This window comes from Pterocles gutturalis, unplaced genomic scaffold, assembly GCF_000699245.1.
Source record: "Pterocles gutturalis isolate BGI_N339 unplaced genomic scaffold, ASM69924v1 scaffold17130, whole genome shotgun sequence".
NCBI lineage: Eukaryota > Metazoa > Chordata > Aves > Pterocliformes > Pteroclidae > Pterocles > Pterocles gutturalis.
The window spans coordinates 22,501-40,409 of NW_010138591.1; the positions used below are offsets into that span (position 1 = coordinate 22,501).

The following is a 17,909-nucleotide window of genomic DNA, read 5'->3' on the forward strand; positions in this document are numbered from 1 at the left end:
GTGCATTGTACTTGTCATTAGTTACCAAATTGGAAGATACTTGGTCTGTTTTTTCAGCTCTATGGGGGTTAAAAAAAAAAAATCTGTCTCCCAGTTAAATCACTAGCATCCATTTTATCTGCCTGCAAGTGTCAGTGCGGTGGCTTGTGCCCTGTTTCCAGGGCGTTTTGTTCTTCAGAAGAAATGACAGGTGTGAATGTTCTTGTGTCCTCAAAGCCAATACTACAGCTCAGTTGCCTGGATAACAGGGAATTGACTTTGTGGGTTGTAATTCAAAATGATTCATAAGCTATGAAGTACCTCAACGTGAACTCAGTCTATCGTAGCAACAGCCAGTTTTCAGTGACTTTTTTTAGCTTAGAAGTGAACATGATGTGAAGTAACCTTTTGCTAAGCCACCTCCTTCCCTCAGTGCTTGTGTAACTCTAAGTCTCAGACGCTCACTCTGAAGCTTAGCCCCTTCAGTTATGTTCCTCACATGTGCTTTAAATGCTAAAACTGTTCAGTATCACCCAGTTGGTAGTTGCAGTACTGTGTAACTACAGGTATATCAATTACTATGTAATACTCTGTTTCCAGTAATGCAAACGCTTGTAATTACTTGAATAAGTTTTATTTGAACTATGGATACTTTTTTTACACTGAAGGAATATTTAAATGGAACCTTATTTGCATTTTCTGCTAAATCTAAGCTTAAATCTGGGCCCGTGTACAAAATCCAAAGCTGTCTTATCCTTACTGACTTGGTTATTTTTCTACATTTGCAGTGTAACTTCTTGTCACATACTTCTGCATTGTTGAATATTTTCTATCCTTTTATAGTCTGTTTCCTTTCCATCTCAGCACTATTCTTGGGTCTGATTTTTAACAAATGTAATGTGTCTGCCCTAAACTATAGTGTGGGCAGACAGATGAAATAGCAGTAAATTGTCTTAATTTCTCTTTGAAGCACTACAGTACTTTCTTTTTGAGTCTGTTTAAATAGTTGTGCCATGAAATGCATCTTATACAGCCACTCTGGATAAGCAATATATTGTACTGTAAATATAGCAATTGCTGTCATAACTTGGAGCTAAAATGTCTGGATGGTAACTAGTGCCTGTCTAACATGAATTGGAAAAGAGCATAGGTCTTCATCCTAAGGTGCTGTTTCAAATGAAATATTTCTTATTTTGATTCCGGGAAATTGTGAAATACTGTGGATAAAATGTTGCTATGCTACATTGAGATCCAAACAGCGATTTTTAGTTTCTCTGTAAAGGATATCCATAAAATTCAGTGGTTTTGGTTTTCAATGTAATTGTAAATATGTGAAATTGTTTGTGTCTTTGTGTCTGAAATGAAATTTAATGTGGTGATAGTAGGGACTGAGAGGGAGGGAGAGGATATGCAACAAGATGCCACTAGTTTTCCTTGATTGAAACCCCCTGCGGATTAGGGAGGGGTGTGAATTGCAGCCTGGCTGAGCTGTTGGAAATGAATGAAAATTAATGGGATGGGCATCAACCTCACAAGTGAATGACTGAATAAATGCAATAAAAGGCTAATAGACAACACTATTACTCTGTTCATCACTTTGATTATGGATTTTTTTTTTTTGTTATAAGTTGGAGTACATGCATTATGTAATTTGTAAAATGATGCTGTAGTGGAGACCTTGCTACAACACTATGAAAAATTTTCCCTTGTTGTGAGATAGGAGGTTTGTAGAATAGTGAGATTCTTTCGTATGTTGAATCTTAATCTGTTCCTAATGGTGGGAGTGCTGAAGTAATGTATCTCACTGTGATCTGGTACTTCGGTATTTGCATAAAATGGCAGTTCTGTATATTCTTTTGGCTAACTGTAAATATAAATGTTTCATATTAGCATAGTTGAATTTTTGAGGTACAGCCATTTGTGTGAGATTAGAAAAGACAACTTTATTTCTAAGAACTTGTAAAAAAAAAAAGTATTTTCAATAAAATTCCCTACCTCACCTCTATTGTGCAGAAATTATCCCATTTTCCTATGTTTAATTTTCCAACTTCATTTTTAAACACAAAGAAGATCCCTTTTCTGTTATTGGCAAAACATTGTGTTTTTTATCAGATCAATCAAATATTCCACTTTCACGTGGAATGCTTGTAAGTCTGAAGTCTAATTTGTTTCCTTTGCTTCCTTTCCATTGTAGTGATCAGTTACTGATACCTGAAAAGCAAATTCTATAAAATTGATGCTGTCTTAAGCTGCTCCCTTGCTCTACCCTGGGGTGTAGAATCTGTACCCGGTAATTTTGTGGTATATAGTAGTTGGCCGTGCCTCGTTTTTTTATTTCTTTTTTTAGCAGTGGGGGGAAGGGGCGAGAGGGTGGGTGACAAGAGCATACCACTGGATCAGTGTAAGGCTTTAAGGGGAAAGGTTCTTGATCCTTGTTTTGCAGTGGAGGGGACTGAGCAAACACTTTACTTTCTTTAATTGGGATGTCAATGCACATTCCCCTGATGGGTTCTAAAAATAAATGCCTTAAAAGACTTGGAAGTTTTGCCAAGCTGAACTTGCTAATTTATTCCTCCTTTCTCTGAAATACTTAACTCATTACAACTTTAAAAAAAAAAAAAAAAAAAGCCAGGAGTGTTCTCTCCCATTGCTATGGGGAGTGACTGTTTCTCTGTCTTCTGAGGTGGATATAGCAAACCCAAATATTTTTTTTTTTTACTGTCAAGGTTTCAGTACTTGAGTTTCCTGCACTTAGGATGACAGCATTTTTCCTACCATAGTTCAGAGATTTGGTAGTCTTTGACAAGACCTGTAAAATTCACTTTCTTGTGGGTTCCTGTGGGAAGGGGAAAGTAGGGGAGAAAAGGCACGCTGCTGTGCATACTGGAAGCCATTCCCTGGGAGAACTCTTCTTCTTTTTTACTTACGTGCTAGAACCAGAGTGTTGATAGGAGGGTTGTAGAAGATGGCACCAGTTAAAAAAAAGTGGAAAAAGCACTAATTTTGAACCCAACTAATCTCAAAAGGCTGTGGGTTTTCTGGGCTTGATGTCTGCTTCCTTGAGAAGAAAAGCTGATGCATGTATTTTGAGATGCAAATTTTTAGATCATGTTGTTTGTTAAGACCAGTGTAAAATAGTGAGGTTGGCATGGCTAAGAACCCTCCTTTTTCCTGAGATTTGAGCAATTGCTCAGAGCTTTAAGTATTGCTGCGTACAAGAAATATTAGGTGTCCCCTACAACAGTAAAAGGGCACTGTCTTTTCAGGTTTTCAAATTTAAGCTCCAAATCTTGAGGAAACTTGGCATCACAGCAAAGTGGTCAGTCATACATACTACTTGGCAGCCGGCATACTTTGTCATGGGTTCTTCACTAGAAATGAAAACTGTAGTCTTTAAAACAGTAAGGCTTGCCCTGCTCAAATACTATAATTAAAAGTATGACCCTCCTCACTGAGTCACTTTTCATTGAAAATAAAGGTTTTTCAAGAAGGTTTTTAAGGTTTTGCACCCTTTCCCCTTATTCCATTAGATACCTTACTACAGGTATCTGAATTACCTGGATTCAGATGTCAAAATCTATGATCCCATCAAGAAATATGCAAAGTCAGACTTGTTTAGAGGATGTTGTACTAGGCTGGACTCAGCCAAGCGACCCAAGGCACCCTAAACCAACATACTTGTGTAATCGCATCTCCCCTGTTCTCCAGGATGATTTAGCTGAAATACCTTTGTTGGAAGTGTTGGCTTTGAACAACCACCTCATTCTTTAAGTCTGGCTAAACAAAAGCAAAAATGTGCTTTTACATTTGGATTAAAAACTCAGGTTAATGCTTTACTAATCTTTAAGTTGAAGACTAATTTTAGTGTAATTAGCTGTATTAAACATTTAAATTGCAAATAACTCATAATTTTAATGTTGGAGAACTCGGACCTTAACAAAATGTTAGTTTTGCTTATAAGACACATAAATAAGGAGGGGGCTTTGTAATTCTGACATTTTTTAATTAAGTGTATATCCTAGAGCGTTCCCGTTCTTTCCCTGCTTATGACCATCAGCTCAGTTTCATTTCACGGTAAATAAATCTCATATTTACTTTGCAGCGTTGTTGGAGACACTACCTTAATCTGAGAAGAACTAATATATATCATGAAAATATGTACATCCTGCCTGAGTTCATATGCCAGGGCTCCTCCCTTTATTCTGCAAGGTACTTTAACTGGAAGATACTCATGTGAAGATATTTTAAGGTGAAGTTGCTATGGATTTTTTGGCATGAGGACCAACTGGTATTCCTCAGAATGGGACTGTTTACTGTTTGAACTTTGAAGATGACTGTGATGTTAGGATTTCTCTTATACTTGCATAATGTTCTGTCATTGTTATGTGACATTATACCTACAGAAACTATTAATAAAGAATTTTGCTAGAAGTACTGATTTCTCTTTGCTTTTATAAAGTTTAGACCAATTCTCTGAAGTCAGACTACTGGGATGAAATAAAGTTTGAAAGCTATTTAAGTAGCTAAAATGTTTAGTACTCTGGGGAAAGTTGATTTTCTATAAAACTTAGAATTTCTTTCCTTTTTGTAAAACACAGATTTTCATATTACTGCTGGCACTGAAGTCAGGGCCTTGAATTCTTGAGAACTTGGCCCTTAACAGTTGCAGGGCTGAGGTTTACTGCAGCTCTTCCTGAAGCCTAGGTGCTCACAAAGGCATAAGGTTCACTGCATTTTGATGTGGGCAAACCAATTTTTGGTTTCTACAATGTCTGATTCCTGTGAAATCTGAAAAATACACAGCAGAAGCCTTATCAGAAAGAGGACAGTCTAAATACTAATACCTGTTTTTGTTGTTGTTGTTTTATTAGTAGATAATAATGTCCTTCATATTAATTTTGTGTAGTTAGTAGTAGCTAGTTTTACTAACTGTAAAAATAATATTCACAGTGCAGATGGAGACTGTTACATGTCATTTAATGCCAGTGCTCACTCAAGTGTTTCTCAAAACAGTTCAAGTTTCAGAATCAAAGTTGCTGCTCTATTTCAGATTAAGGATATTGAAAAATAGCCCTAGACTGTCTAGTGATTCAAACAGCATTTCATAGCGTTGGCAAACAAGAGAAAGGTAATGTTCCGATGCTTTTGCTGCTCTGTATCAGCAAACAGAAGGGTGAGAGTTACAAGACATCACTCTGAACACAGGAGACATGCCACTCTGTGATGAAAGAGGAGGTTCGGTGGGGGGGATACAGTGTGTATCAGTACCTGATGGGGGGAGTGAGGGAGAGCCAGACTCTTCAGTGTTACTACTGACAGGACAAGAGGCAATGGGCACAATTTGACCTACAAGACAGTCTGTTCGAACATAAAAACATTTTTACTGTGAAGGTGGTTGATGACTAGAACACGTTGCCTAGAGAGGCTGGGGAGTCTCCATCCTTGGAGATACTCAAAGCCAACTGAACAGGGGCCTGAGCAACCTGCTTCAGTCAGCCCTGCTCTGAGCACAGGGCTTGGACCAGAACAGCTGCAGAGGCCCCTTCCAACCTCAACCATTCCATGACCTGTCTGTAAAATGCACTGCTTCATTGAGCAGAGTCAGTCACAAAGTTTAGATTCATAGTTCTAGCCAGACTAGGAAATGGTCTTTATGTAACCTTAATAAAGATGCACGTGTACACCTGGGTATCTTGTGTCATTATCATGACAATATCTTGTAGTAATACTGCACCTCAGTAACAAAGAACTGATATACATATGCAAAAACTAGTTATTTTTTTTATCAGCTAAAAATTAAAGGCCCTGTATAGCTAAATAAAAACTTCAGTACATTTAATGCCCATATAGTTATGTGGTTTGAGGTTCCTAATGGATCATCACAGCCACACTCAGGTACAAGTTAGAGTAGAGCTTTCACAGAGCTTTCAGCACCTGCAATGCTTTCTGCCAATACCATGTGTTCCACAGACTTTTACAGACATTGGCATTCCGACATTTTACAGACAAACTGTCATCCCAACTTACCTTGCCTGTCACGTACCAGTGATGGCGACAGGTGTTTCTTTTCCCTTTAAGTCTCTCTAAATACAACCAGACGTGGCCCTGTGTTCACAGTGAAGGAATGCCCAATCCAACGAGCACAGACATTGCAAAAAATGTTACTTTACTCATACTGCTGTCTAATAATAGACTCCTTGTACACCGTTGCTCTCTAGTAATTTCTGCTGTCACTTTTAAGTCCAGTTCCTTCTGATCTTTTTTCACATGTAGAAGTTTTTTATATGGAAAATTTATACTCATTTGGCAAGAGTTTTGAAAAATTCATTGGCTTCCTTTCACAAAGGGATGGTCCAGCAACTGCAGAGCAGAAGGGCGTTCATGTTGATCTCTGCGTTGAGGGTTTGAAAAATCAATACATAAAATGAATATGCATGACCATGATGTAATTGTTTGTATAATCTAAACACAAACTTAGCTTTTTTTTTCTCATTTCTCCAGTCATTACTCATTTTTAGGATTTTTTGATAAAGCTGGTAGAAGGGAAGGCAGGATTTATGGGAAGAGACTGCTGGAATTTATGAATTATAAAACTGAAATATTTTATTATTACATAAATCAGTCTTTGTTCCTCTAAATTCCTTGCAAAACTTGGAATAATTCTGCTAATGTGGCTGTTTCAGGTGCACCAAAAATGTATTTATGGAGGGTAACAATTATTTGTTTGATCTTGTGTCACTCAGGCTGTTCTGTCATCTCCAATCAATGCCATGCATGTTAAGGAGCCCATATGCAATTAAAGTACTGTAATTACAATATTGGCTTGCTAGAGCCAAGAGCTTTGGGCTTTTTCAACCCTCAATTTGTAGAAACAAAAACAGGGGAAAAAAGGACACTGATTAATTAAAAAATAAACTAATGGGGAAGATGGGATAAGGGAGGAGTTTATATTTAGGACATGGTGAGATCACACATTAGAACTTTTCCACCACAGGTGCATCCTCACTTCTGGAAAGTTAAATACTGTATTCGAAAAGGTAAATGCTTCCTTCTACCTAACTATTCCTTCTACCTTTTCAACACCATTCTCCCTGAATCAAAATATACATGATGTTGCTGTATACAGTTCACAATTTTTCTGGTTATTGTTATATGGTCCACAGGAACTGTAACCATACCATAACAATTCTAATCTAGGGGTTAGAAATCAGGTTTCCTGCCTCCATGACCACTGCCATACCCACTCAATAACATGCTTCTCTCTAGTGCTCAAATTTGGTCTTTGGAGACATGTAAAATGCTGCTATTAATTTTATAAAGACTACCTGTAGAGGTCAGGGACTTAGCTCTTGAAATTGATAGTCCATTTAAGCATTTGGGACAAAGCTGGTATTTAAAACAAAACAAACATCACTAAAATAATTCTTATAATGGGTGAATGCTAGTGTTTTGGTTTTTTAATACAGAAAACTTTATGTTTCAAATAAATATGTATTTTCTGGACTGGAAATGATAATAGAGTTTTCTACTGGAGAAGATAAGAATTAAGTGAAAGCTCTTTCATTTAGAATATTGTCTTCAAAACAACTTGCCTGACGTAAGCCAGACTCAGCCAATGTGGTAGTGGAACAGCAAGACACATCAAAGAAATTTATCAAACATTTTGTCTAAAACTCAATGATGCCATATTTCTGCATGAAAATTACTGTGAAAGTAAATGGTGAGTATAAGGCATCTAAAAAGAGAATTTGTAAGGGGTTTTTTATACCATTATAGAGAGTAAAGCTCTTTTAGGTCTACTATTATTTAAAAGCTTTCCTGAAATGTTGAAAAACATATGAATTTACAATACAGTCATATCTACCATATAAGAGGTAACCTAAGTTCCCATCAACAATCTTGGTGATACAAACTGTCTGCATTTTTCCTTTCATTTTTCAGTTAAATAACTGCATACCTGGTTAAGCATGCGTGCACAAAATCCACTGCAGTACCGGAGAATCGATCAGGCAGGGAAGGCATCAGTCCCCTGTGAGCCCCAATATAGAACATGGCTGCTATCCTGTCCATGGAAGCCAGCGGTGGTTTTCCTGTTGCCATCTCAAATACGGTGCAGCCAATGCTCCAGATGTCTGATTTTCTTCCATATCCAGATTCATTTATAACTTCTGGTGCCATCCAGTATGGAGTCCCATGCACAGACTTGAGTGTCTCGCTCTGTGTGCCACTGAGGCTCACCCAGGCTAAACGCCTGGCACAGCCAAAGTCGATTAGCTTTACTATACCATTGGGCATGAGCATAACATTATTGCCTTTGATATCTCTATGTACCACACAATTGGTATGTAAATAGGCAACCCCTTGTAGAATTTGTTTTGTATATTTACAAAGGACAATTTCTGGCAATGGACCAAAACGATTAATAATACTAGAAATTGAGCCACCAGGAACAAACTCCATAAAAATGCTTAAAATGTTGTCTTCCAGACAAGTTCCTAAATAAGTTACAATATTGACATGCTTCAATGTCTTCAAAAGATCAACTTCCTCATGAAACTTCTGATATTCCTTTTCTGTAGTGAGTTGATCTGATGTATCCAAAACAACCTGTTTTACAGCTATTAATTGTCCCTGGCTTGTCAGACCGCAGTATACCTACAATGAAACTAGCATTTATTAAAAGGAAACATGAAATAAAACTGAATATTTACTTATTTTAAATAATATTTTTGTGTTTGTCATGTTTGGTGTCTCATTGTACAATCCAAAATATTTATTTGTTGAATAGGACAACAGCCAGTTTTAAGGTAAGATGTAGCTCAAAGATCTCTTAACATAGTCAGTAACTTACTGTGCCATAGGCTCCCTTTCCGAGGACTTCACCTCTTGTCCACGTGATAGGGTCTTTGTTAGTTAAACTGCTTCCTGGTAATTTAGTAGATTCCTCAAAATTTAACAGGGCACTTTCTTCACTTGATGTCAAAGAGGCTTTACTGTAACTCTGCTTGAAAGATGATGTTCAGTGTGGGGAGAAAGCAGGGAGGAAAAGAAAGGCTTCATATTATCCTTACATTTTTTATAAGGAGTAATTTTTACATAGCACAACCCTTCTCTATAGATTTACACACACACACACATATATATATATATATATATACACACATTGCTCATCGATACAATTGCTACACTAAGTAGCACTATGTAAATAATTGCAATACTGTATCACAACAGTGCATAACAAGAAGATTACAGCATGCCATCTTTTTCCATTGACAGGAAGACAGACAGAAGTAACACTTAAAATAGCAGGATATACGTCTGCTTACTACTTTTTTTGTCATGTCAGTACAGTTTGCTAAGCTGAAGGGTGACTATTGCCTTGCTCTAGGTAATGTATGTAACCCAAATCTGATGAAAACAATTTGGACATGACTTCACAGGAAGAAGAGACTGCTTCAGAAAGATGGTGATAATTACTCCATCTGGCCATGGATCTCCCTAGGAGAAGTGAGACTGGAGGTATAATTGGCACCTGTGTCTTCAGAAGCATAAGGAAGTGTATCAAAATGCAGTGAAAGATATGACCTTATAAATTTGTACTTTAAATAGATAAAAATCTAACAGGGCCAAGGAGAAGCAGTAGTGGTAGATAAGCACCTTAGTAAGTGAAGGCTCTTAACTGAGTTGGGAATCAAAATCTAAGCTTCTGTGCTAGAGGTTTTGATTAAACATTAATTAACCAGCCTTAAGTCTGTCTGATGAGCCAATACTTGTAGTCCATAAATAGAAAAGTATCTGCTTGCATTCAGAGATTCAAGGAAATTGCCTGTTTGGATATACAAGAACCATTTGTGGTGTCTTTTCACACTCCTTAGGTGTCAAGAGCTCAAGAGCTTTTCCCTTGCTCCAGCACCTTTTTATATATGCTCTTCAGTTGAAACAGCCTCTCCTTTTTATTCACTACAAATTCTCAATTTATCTTGACCCATCCTATAAGCCTTGATAGCTATTCCTGTCATGCCTTAGTATAATCTGGCTTGTATCCTGACATGCACGGATGTAACACGGGTATCTTCAACTGAGCACTGGAAGAATCAGAAAAGAGACTTGATCATTAATGAGCACATATTTCCTATCTTTCATCCCAACTTGTGTTGAAGCATCACTCAAAAGAGCTAGAAAGTTACGCTAAATTACTCTTACCTTCTCTAGAGCACTATTTACTATTGCTCCATCTCCATTCATCGTATTTTCTTCTTCTTTAGTATGTGTGTTTTGCAGTTTAGAACCTGTATTTTTTGTTGTTGAAGAGTTGATGTCTTTTTCTTCAAGCATTAGCAATTCTTTGTCCAGACAACAAAGTAACTCATCACTCACATCCTTATTATCTGCCCAGGACAAAGTGTTTTGACTTGTCTGGAAACTGGGGCTTGTAATATTTTTTGTCTGAATCACTGAAGGCTGAGTCAATTCATTTGCCAAACCACTGTTTTGAGGTGTGTATGCCCAACTGCAATTTAATTTTTTTGTAGGGGATTGACATTCCAGTTTATCTGAAAAGGGCAAAGCTTCACATTTATTTATAGACTTGAAGGAGGGCTGGTCTGATTCCAGGCTTTTGCAGCCATCCATATCCATCCTGCACTGGGGTACACAAATGGTCTGGTCTGTTGTTAGTAGACTGCTGCTTAGAGCAACACATTCTCCGTAGTCTTCATCACTGAACTGAAGAACATTCTGGCTACAGATAGATTTCTGATGGCTGGATATATCCTGGCTGTCTAAAGCATGCTCCAAAGAACCTTCTTTAATAGTTGATAAATTTGAATTTGAAACAAAAATATTTTGCTTAGTTGATTGTGAAAGCTCTTCTAAAAATGTAAGCTGATGATCTGTGTCTTCATTCAACAATGTCATGCTCCTTGAAGTGTTTATTTGACAACCTGAATCAGAAGTTATTCCATTATCTTGCTCTGTGTTGCTGTCCCTCAACTTGGTACTTCTGTCCTTTGGAATTAAACCTTTCTGCTTTTGTTTAGTGACAGGTACGGTCTTCTTTGGCTTAGAACAGGTTCTCTTTTGAGTATTTCTTACTCGGCTGTTCTCTCTCCCTTTACTGCAGGTAGATCTGCAAGTGCTAGCAGTGCAGCTCCCAGATGGAGCAGAACAAACTTCTCTACAAAAACTGTTCTCACGTTGATTGAGCTCACGTGTGTGGGAATAGACAGGAGTTCCAAACATTTCATAAATACCCGGGCCTTCATCATTTGAATTTATTTTCTTGAACATGTCACTGTATTTCAGATGAACAAAATCTGAAGCAGACTGTCCATGTGGTAGAGAAAGTGGAGTAACAGGTTTCTTTAAGATAACTGAATTTTTGCAACTGCAGGAGAAACTTTGCTTTTTAGGTTTCTGAGCAAAATGGCATTTGTCTGCTGGAGGGGTCTTTTTTTGACACTTCAGGGAAATCTCAGACTCTACATGTGGCAGTTTCAAAGATGGAAAAATCTGACTCTTAGCATTACATTTTCTGGAAATCTCATCAGAAACTATTAAGTCTTCAGATTTCTTTATCTTGATACTCGTTTTAGACTTTGATGAATATTTATTTCTCTTCATCTTTATTTTACTTTTGTCGTTTTCTTTGCGAGCGAGAATGTTGAAGCTCTGAGTAACATGAGGAGGCAGGCTACGAATGATACCCTTTTTTGTGGCAGGTTGTTTAGTAATGTGTCGTTCCATAGCTGGTTCTTGTTCAGAGAATGTAACATGAACAACAGGTACAAGCTCACTTTGGTCTTTTGAAGCTGCTTCTGATGTTGCTTCTTTTTCTATTTCAGAGTCAAAGAGACAAACGTTATTTTCTGTCTGTTTTTCAGGATGATCTTGCACTTCTACTCTGGGAATTACTGCAGCTACAGAATTATCTTCTAAGGCATAGTAGGCCTCTATCACTTCATTTTCACAGGAAGAAGCTAAATCATGATTGTCAAGCAGAAAGTTCGCACTCTCAGCATCTTCCTGTGCTCTATAATGCAGTATCACCTCTGTTGCATTTCCTCCTTCTAGGCCAGTTCTACAGGAATTCTCTGCTCTTTTATCCTTACTGCCAGCTCTCGAGGCATCTGTGTTGCTTGACACTGTAAATGTTGTCTGAACTGTAAATATGTCACAGTTTATCAGAGCAGTACTTGAGCTCAAGTAGGGATGACTATCATCACAGAAACTGGCTTGGGTCATAAGGTTCTTAGAAGCCACTGAAAACTGGTACTTCATCTGGTCATTCTGTTCAGTACTGGTGGCTGCATCAGCTTCCTTCCATTTCAAATTGCTTTGAATTTCTTCTTTCTTGTTGGTAGGGTACTTAAAATAGTTACTCATGCTGAAGTAGTACAGGTCTTTCATTGGAGTGAATTTATCAGAAAGAGTAGCCACGATCAGGTTTGATGACTTTTCAGTTTGCCTTTTTAACAGATTGTCTAACTGATACTGATAAAATTTAGTAACTGCTTTTATAGGCTGAGGAATAGAGTTCATAATATTAAAAATATTTCTGATGTTGGTGCTTTCATTGACAACATTATCTTCTAGAGGAGCAAGATGAATCGTTCTTACAGGCTGAAATGTCACTGGTGGCAAACGAAACTGTAATTTCCATTAAAAGCATTAATAATGTGCTACACAGATTCAGGTAAAATCTAATCACTAGGAACGAAATAGACTAAAAAAAAGAAAATCAGAAAAGGATTATTCTTGTATATATTCCCATATTTAACTTAATATGAAGGGTAATATCAAAACCTTGAGAAAATACATTAATTTTCTTACATCCATACATTAATTTTCTCACATCCAGCATTATTTCTAAGTATTTCATTGTACAGAAAGTGGAATCCTTTGCTATAAGGTATAAGTCATTCACCATGATTTGAAAATAATAAGCTTTGTCCACACATACAAACCGTCTTGTCAGTTATTAACTACGTCTTATACCACATAGCATGTTTGCTACAGGAATTCAAAGGCTGGTCAGTGCCTTCAAGTGCCAAAGTTCCTTTCTTACTGTTCACTCTCACTGAACAACAGCGTGACTCTTATGTTGACATTTAAAGTCTTTTTATGTAACCCTCCAAAGTGTACTGACATCTGTAATTATATTCTTAATGGAACCAGATCTCAGGTAAACAATTTTTAAAAAGCAAAAGCTAAAATATTATAACAATGTTATTTTATCCATAGAGAAAACTACTATTACAAATTATTTATAGGTTTTAAAATACATTATTATGGAATCATAAAATGGTTAGGGTTGGAAGGGACCTTAGAGATCATCAAGTTCCAACTCCAGGTAGGGGGCATCCACAGCTGCTCTGGGCACCTTGTGCCCGTGTCTCACCACCCTCACAGTAAAGAATTTCTTCTTAATATCTCATCTAAATCTACCCTCTTTTAGCCTAAAACATTACCCCTCATCCTATCCCTCCAACCCCTCATCAAGAGTGCCTCTCCATCTCTCCTGTACTGGAAGTTAAGTACTGGAAGCTGCTCTAAGGTCTCCCTGGAGCCTTCTCTTCTCCAGGCTGAACAACCGCAACTCTTTGATCCTGTCCTCATATGGGAGGTGCTCCAGCCCTCTGACCATCTTTGTGGCTCTCCTCTGGACTCCAACAGGTCTGTATCTTTCTTTAGCTGGGAGCCCCAGAGCTGGATGCAGTACTCCAGGTGGGGTCTCATGAGAGCAGAGTAGAGGGGGAGAATCACCCTGAATCTAAAAATATAGCTCTTCCATATGTTTAGTGTACTCTTATAAAATTCCATAAACAATGCTATATAGGCCACAGATTTAGCTCACAGAGTTTTAAGAGCATTGGAAGATAGCACAGTCTGCACTTCACTGTCAGTGAAGTTAAATGGGCAGCTACGCAAAGGCCATTTTTCTACAGCAGCTGACAGAGAAGCTTCTTCCCAACTCATGACTTGAAAGGTACTGTACATCTTTGAAAGAAAACAGACCTGAGAATTAGAGTACTTTGTTGTGATTATTCAGATTAATACTAAGAATAATTTTCTGAAAATAAATATTCTGGTTTTTATTTTATAGGAAATGGAGAAAAAAAATCTTGAATATACTATACATATTTATGCAAATGAATGCAATAGAAATAAGCAGAGTCATATGCTCTGAGTACTCATTTGCATGTCTATATTAAACATCAGTTTGCAATCTGCAGGAAATTTTTGTTTGCATTCCAAGGGCAAACTGAGGTTTGAATGTGCCAGGAAAAGCAATGAGTGCTGTTTTGAAATTTACAGTTCTGAAGGCTTTGTCTAGTCTGCATGGCTTTAATATGAATGCTCAGTTTATCCCAAATGATACGCCTCTACAAATCATCAGAGCCTAAGATGTGAAATAAAGCTGTATTAAATCACACTGCGGTCAGCTAAATTATTTTTCTAAAACGTTTCCCTCCATTTGAAATGTTTTTCCATAGCCCTTTTTATGATCTTCTGTCAGAACTGTTGCTATTACTTTTATACTTTTTTTTTTTTCCTGTGTATTTTTTCCTACTGTATTTTTCCTGGGTATTTTTTCCTATTGTATTCTGTAGTGGGTTCACTAAAGTATGCAACTGATTCAATAAATCAAATCTTTTGTACAAAGGGCTATTAATTAATATCCATAAAGAACAAATTATCTTTTTTCTAAATACAGTATATATGATCTTTCGTAACTTTTAAGGCTCAAGTGGTGTGGAGCACTGATTCCTGTAAAATTGCTAGCTTGTCTGTAAGTACAAAAGCAGCTATAAAACCTGTTTTGTCAGGAATCCTATTCACACTTATCACAAAATTTCATGTCAAATATGTTTAATCCTAAGACCTTATTTTTTATTTGCTAACACAATAAATTTCAGCAATCATATCAAGACCGTTCTTCAGCTTGGCTTCAGTCTTAAACTACCATTCAATACAAGAAAATTGTTTGGTTTTTTAAATTTGGCAAAACTAGACATCTAACATGTTTAACATCTAGGATGCACACGCTCTAAATTAAGTTATATATGTCTATTTAAAAGGTTTTATGTATTTTTGAACTTCTGACCCTTTTAATACCTTACATCAAATTGCTGATATACATCTGAAGATTATCTGACACACATATATAAATTAAAAATATATGTAAAAATACTTCATGTCCATCCAAAAAAATGGAAGACTAAGCAAAGGAAACTACCGACACTTCTTCTGTATTGCTATTTTTAAACTATTGAAAGCATGTAATACTTCTAACTGTGTTCAGTTTTATACATAATACCATCTTACCTCAGATCTCTTGTTCCTGGTTTTTAGCATTGTTATATGTAACCCTAAAAAATCAAAACAAATGAAATGTTAATTTGCTATTCTTAAAGAGACTGGAATTTTAACTTATAAATTAATTTCAAACTGTAGGGTTCTGGGGACCGAGAATCTGTCTGATGTGTGGACGCAGGACTATGCTATAAATCTCCTATGCAGAAAAAAGTTGTAAGTTGAAATTTAATTGTGATACTGAGCTTTACAGTTCTATTTTCCATAGAAAACTATAAAATATGATAATTTTAAAATACTTTGGTTCTACTAATTTAAACAAATATTTTTCCTCAATTTCAGATGTTTGCTAACTTCAATATGTGGCTGATTAACATTGGCAGTATGAGAAAAAAGGCTGAAGAGATGTCATCAAGGCCCCACTCCAGCTACAGAGAATGACACCCTACATTTTGTGGGCTCGGTTTCATTACACAGAGTAGCAGGTATGGTGAAGTCTGTCATTGCTTGCCTTTATCTCTTTCATTCTGCAAACACACGCACACACATAATTAAAGAAGAAGGTCAACATGGCTGAGCTGTATGTGAAGAAGTCAAACACACATAAAGACAACTCAAAGTTTAAAGAAAAATTATTTCTAAGGCTTTGCCATCTGACTTGATAGCAATATATAACTTTATTTAAAAGCTGTGACTTTTAAAATTGAACTTACTTTGTTGTATTTGTGCTTTTGTTATCTGAAAAGCATCCAAATCCATAAATGATTTTGAAATGTTGGATTCCGGGCATGAGGCCTGCAGCAGAAAGCTGAAATCAAAACCACACCCTGTGTTCTCTTTTTTCAGGAAGAAAGGGAAAGAAGATTCTGACACATGGTTTCTGAAGAAAGAAAAATCCAAATATGGAAAAAGATAAATCCTGTGACTGAAAAGAGGTACAAAAATATAGTGTAAATTAATCTTAAAGCTGTATGCAAGATAATTGTCCATTTTTAATTAAGTCAAATGCTGATGTACCACCATATACCATAAGTTTTTTCATATTTTACCAAATAATTTGTTCATCTAGCGCAACATCCTGCCTCCAGCAATGACCAATAAGACAGAAAGACTACACAACATATATAGCTGTGTATAACATCTGGCACGGCAAAAATATTTTCTTACTCATAGGCTCATGCCTGCTTTGTCTCCGTTTCTGCATATCCAACTGCAAATTAAATATTAATACTACCTACCTGTTTTTTCCTAGAATTTTGTATGACTGATGCATTCCTTTCATTATCTTATCTGCATTCTGAACAGCAACAACACTTCCACAACCTGCAATTTGCATAAAAGCAGCATAATTCACTGACCAGTAACACAAAGCAAACACAGTTATTTTTGGCCATTAAAATATTATTATAAAGAAATACAGGAAGTAACTATGAGAAAAAAAGAGCCTGTTTCATTTGACTAAGATTCATATACATACTTTCTGTTATAATTTTTGGACACGTGAATGCATAAATCTGAATTATTTTTATTTGTTATTATTTTGGCCATGTGAATACATAAATCTGAATAATTTTTAGCTATTTAGGTAGATGCATTAATTCAATCTATTATAAAAGCAAAGAACATTTTAAAAATTCCAGTTACAGCAGAACAGAAATATAAGAAACATTGACAGAAACTCTACAAAAATAGAGTTTTTAAAAATAGGAAAGGTATTAAAACAAAAACAAATCTCAGGGCTTTTCTAAGGTGGAAAATAACTCTGAGTTTGATTTCAAATTTTTTTGTGGTTGCTTGGTTTTGACAAGTGGCTAAATTTCAAGTCAACATTGTCTTTTTTCTTCTTCAAATCCCACATGTAACACTTTATACATAGAAACTTTGGTTAGACTACCTTCTCTGTTTCTCCTCTTATTTTGTTGGTTGTCAGACATACTGTCCTTAGATGTATTAAGGTCCTGAAACCTAAAAAGATGTTTCATTAATTGATTTCCAATTCACATATACAGCTCAGTACTTTATATTTCACTATTTCAGAGCCATAAGTAAGACAAAAGCATTTCTAAAAGTACTTGAAATTATTAAAAATATTATAATTTAACTTTACATCCAGTGCCCTGTCCTGTGAATACACAGAACCAAACAGTCCAGACACAGTTTTTATTGCTAAAAACTCAACATATGCTGTGCTGAATAGGACATGAAAGCTGTCAGTATTATTCTGCTGAGATCATCCTTACTGTTGGACCAGAAAGTCAACACTTCACATTTGGGAGACAATTGCATTTTTAACATATTACTGAGAGGCCAAATTTGAATTAAACACTTATCTTTGTCTACCTGGTCAAAATTATCTCTCAGCAGAAGAGGTTCAACATCCAAAACTTTCTGAGCACAGAATAGCTTGCGCACGGCAGCCTCAACATATCTCTTTGATAGCTTATTCCAAAGAAACATGAAGGCACCTGGAATCTTTCTATAAATTCAGTGAAATATGCAATTTACTTTGTAAGTTCTTTTTAAGTATCTTGACAGTAAATCTCCCGCAATACAAACAGTCTAGTTTTAAAAATACATTCAAAACTTAGCTGGGCATTCTTCTCTACAGAGCCAGT

The 17,909-nt window shown here is 36.4% G+C and overlaps 2 protein-coding genes across 2 annotated transcripts in view; one reads left to right on the top strand and one right to left on the bottom strand.

Moving 5' to 3' along the window:
- Positions 1-225, top strand: part of CCNT2 (cyclin T2) — a 22,195-nt gene extending 21,970 nt beyond the window's left edge. The window contains exon 8 of the mRNA XM_010083055.1: positions 1-225. This exon is cut by the window's left edge and continues 2,590 nt beyond it. The gene's annotated coding sequence lies outside the window, so the exon portion shown is untranslated.
- A 6,078-nt stretch (positions 226-6,303) lies between these two features.
- MAP3K19 (mitogen-activated protein kinase kinase kinase 19) lies at positions 6,304-17,228 on the bottom strand. The gene is made up of 8 exons (XM_010083056.1): positions 17,189-17,228; positions 16,533-16,617; positions 16,008-16,111; positions 15,307-15,350; positions 10,183-12,627; positions 8,831-8,980; positions 7,937-8,634; positions 6,304-6,370 (listed from the first exon to the last, which is right to left on the bottom strand). The coding sequence occupies exons 1-8, from the start codon at positions 17,226-17,228 to the stop codon at positions 6,304-6,306; spliced, it is 3,633 nt and encodes a 1,210-aa protein (XP_010081358.1).
- Between the last annotated feature and the right edge of the window lie 681 nt (positions 17,229-17,909).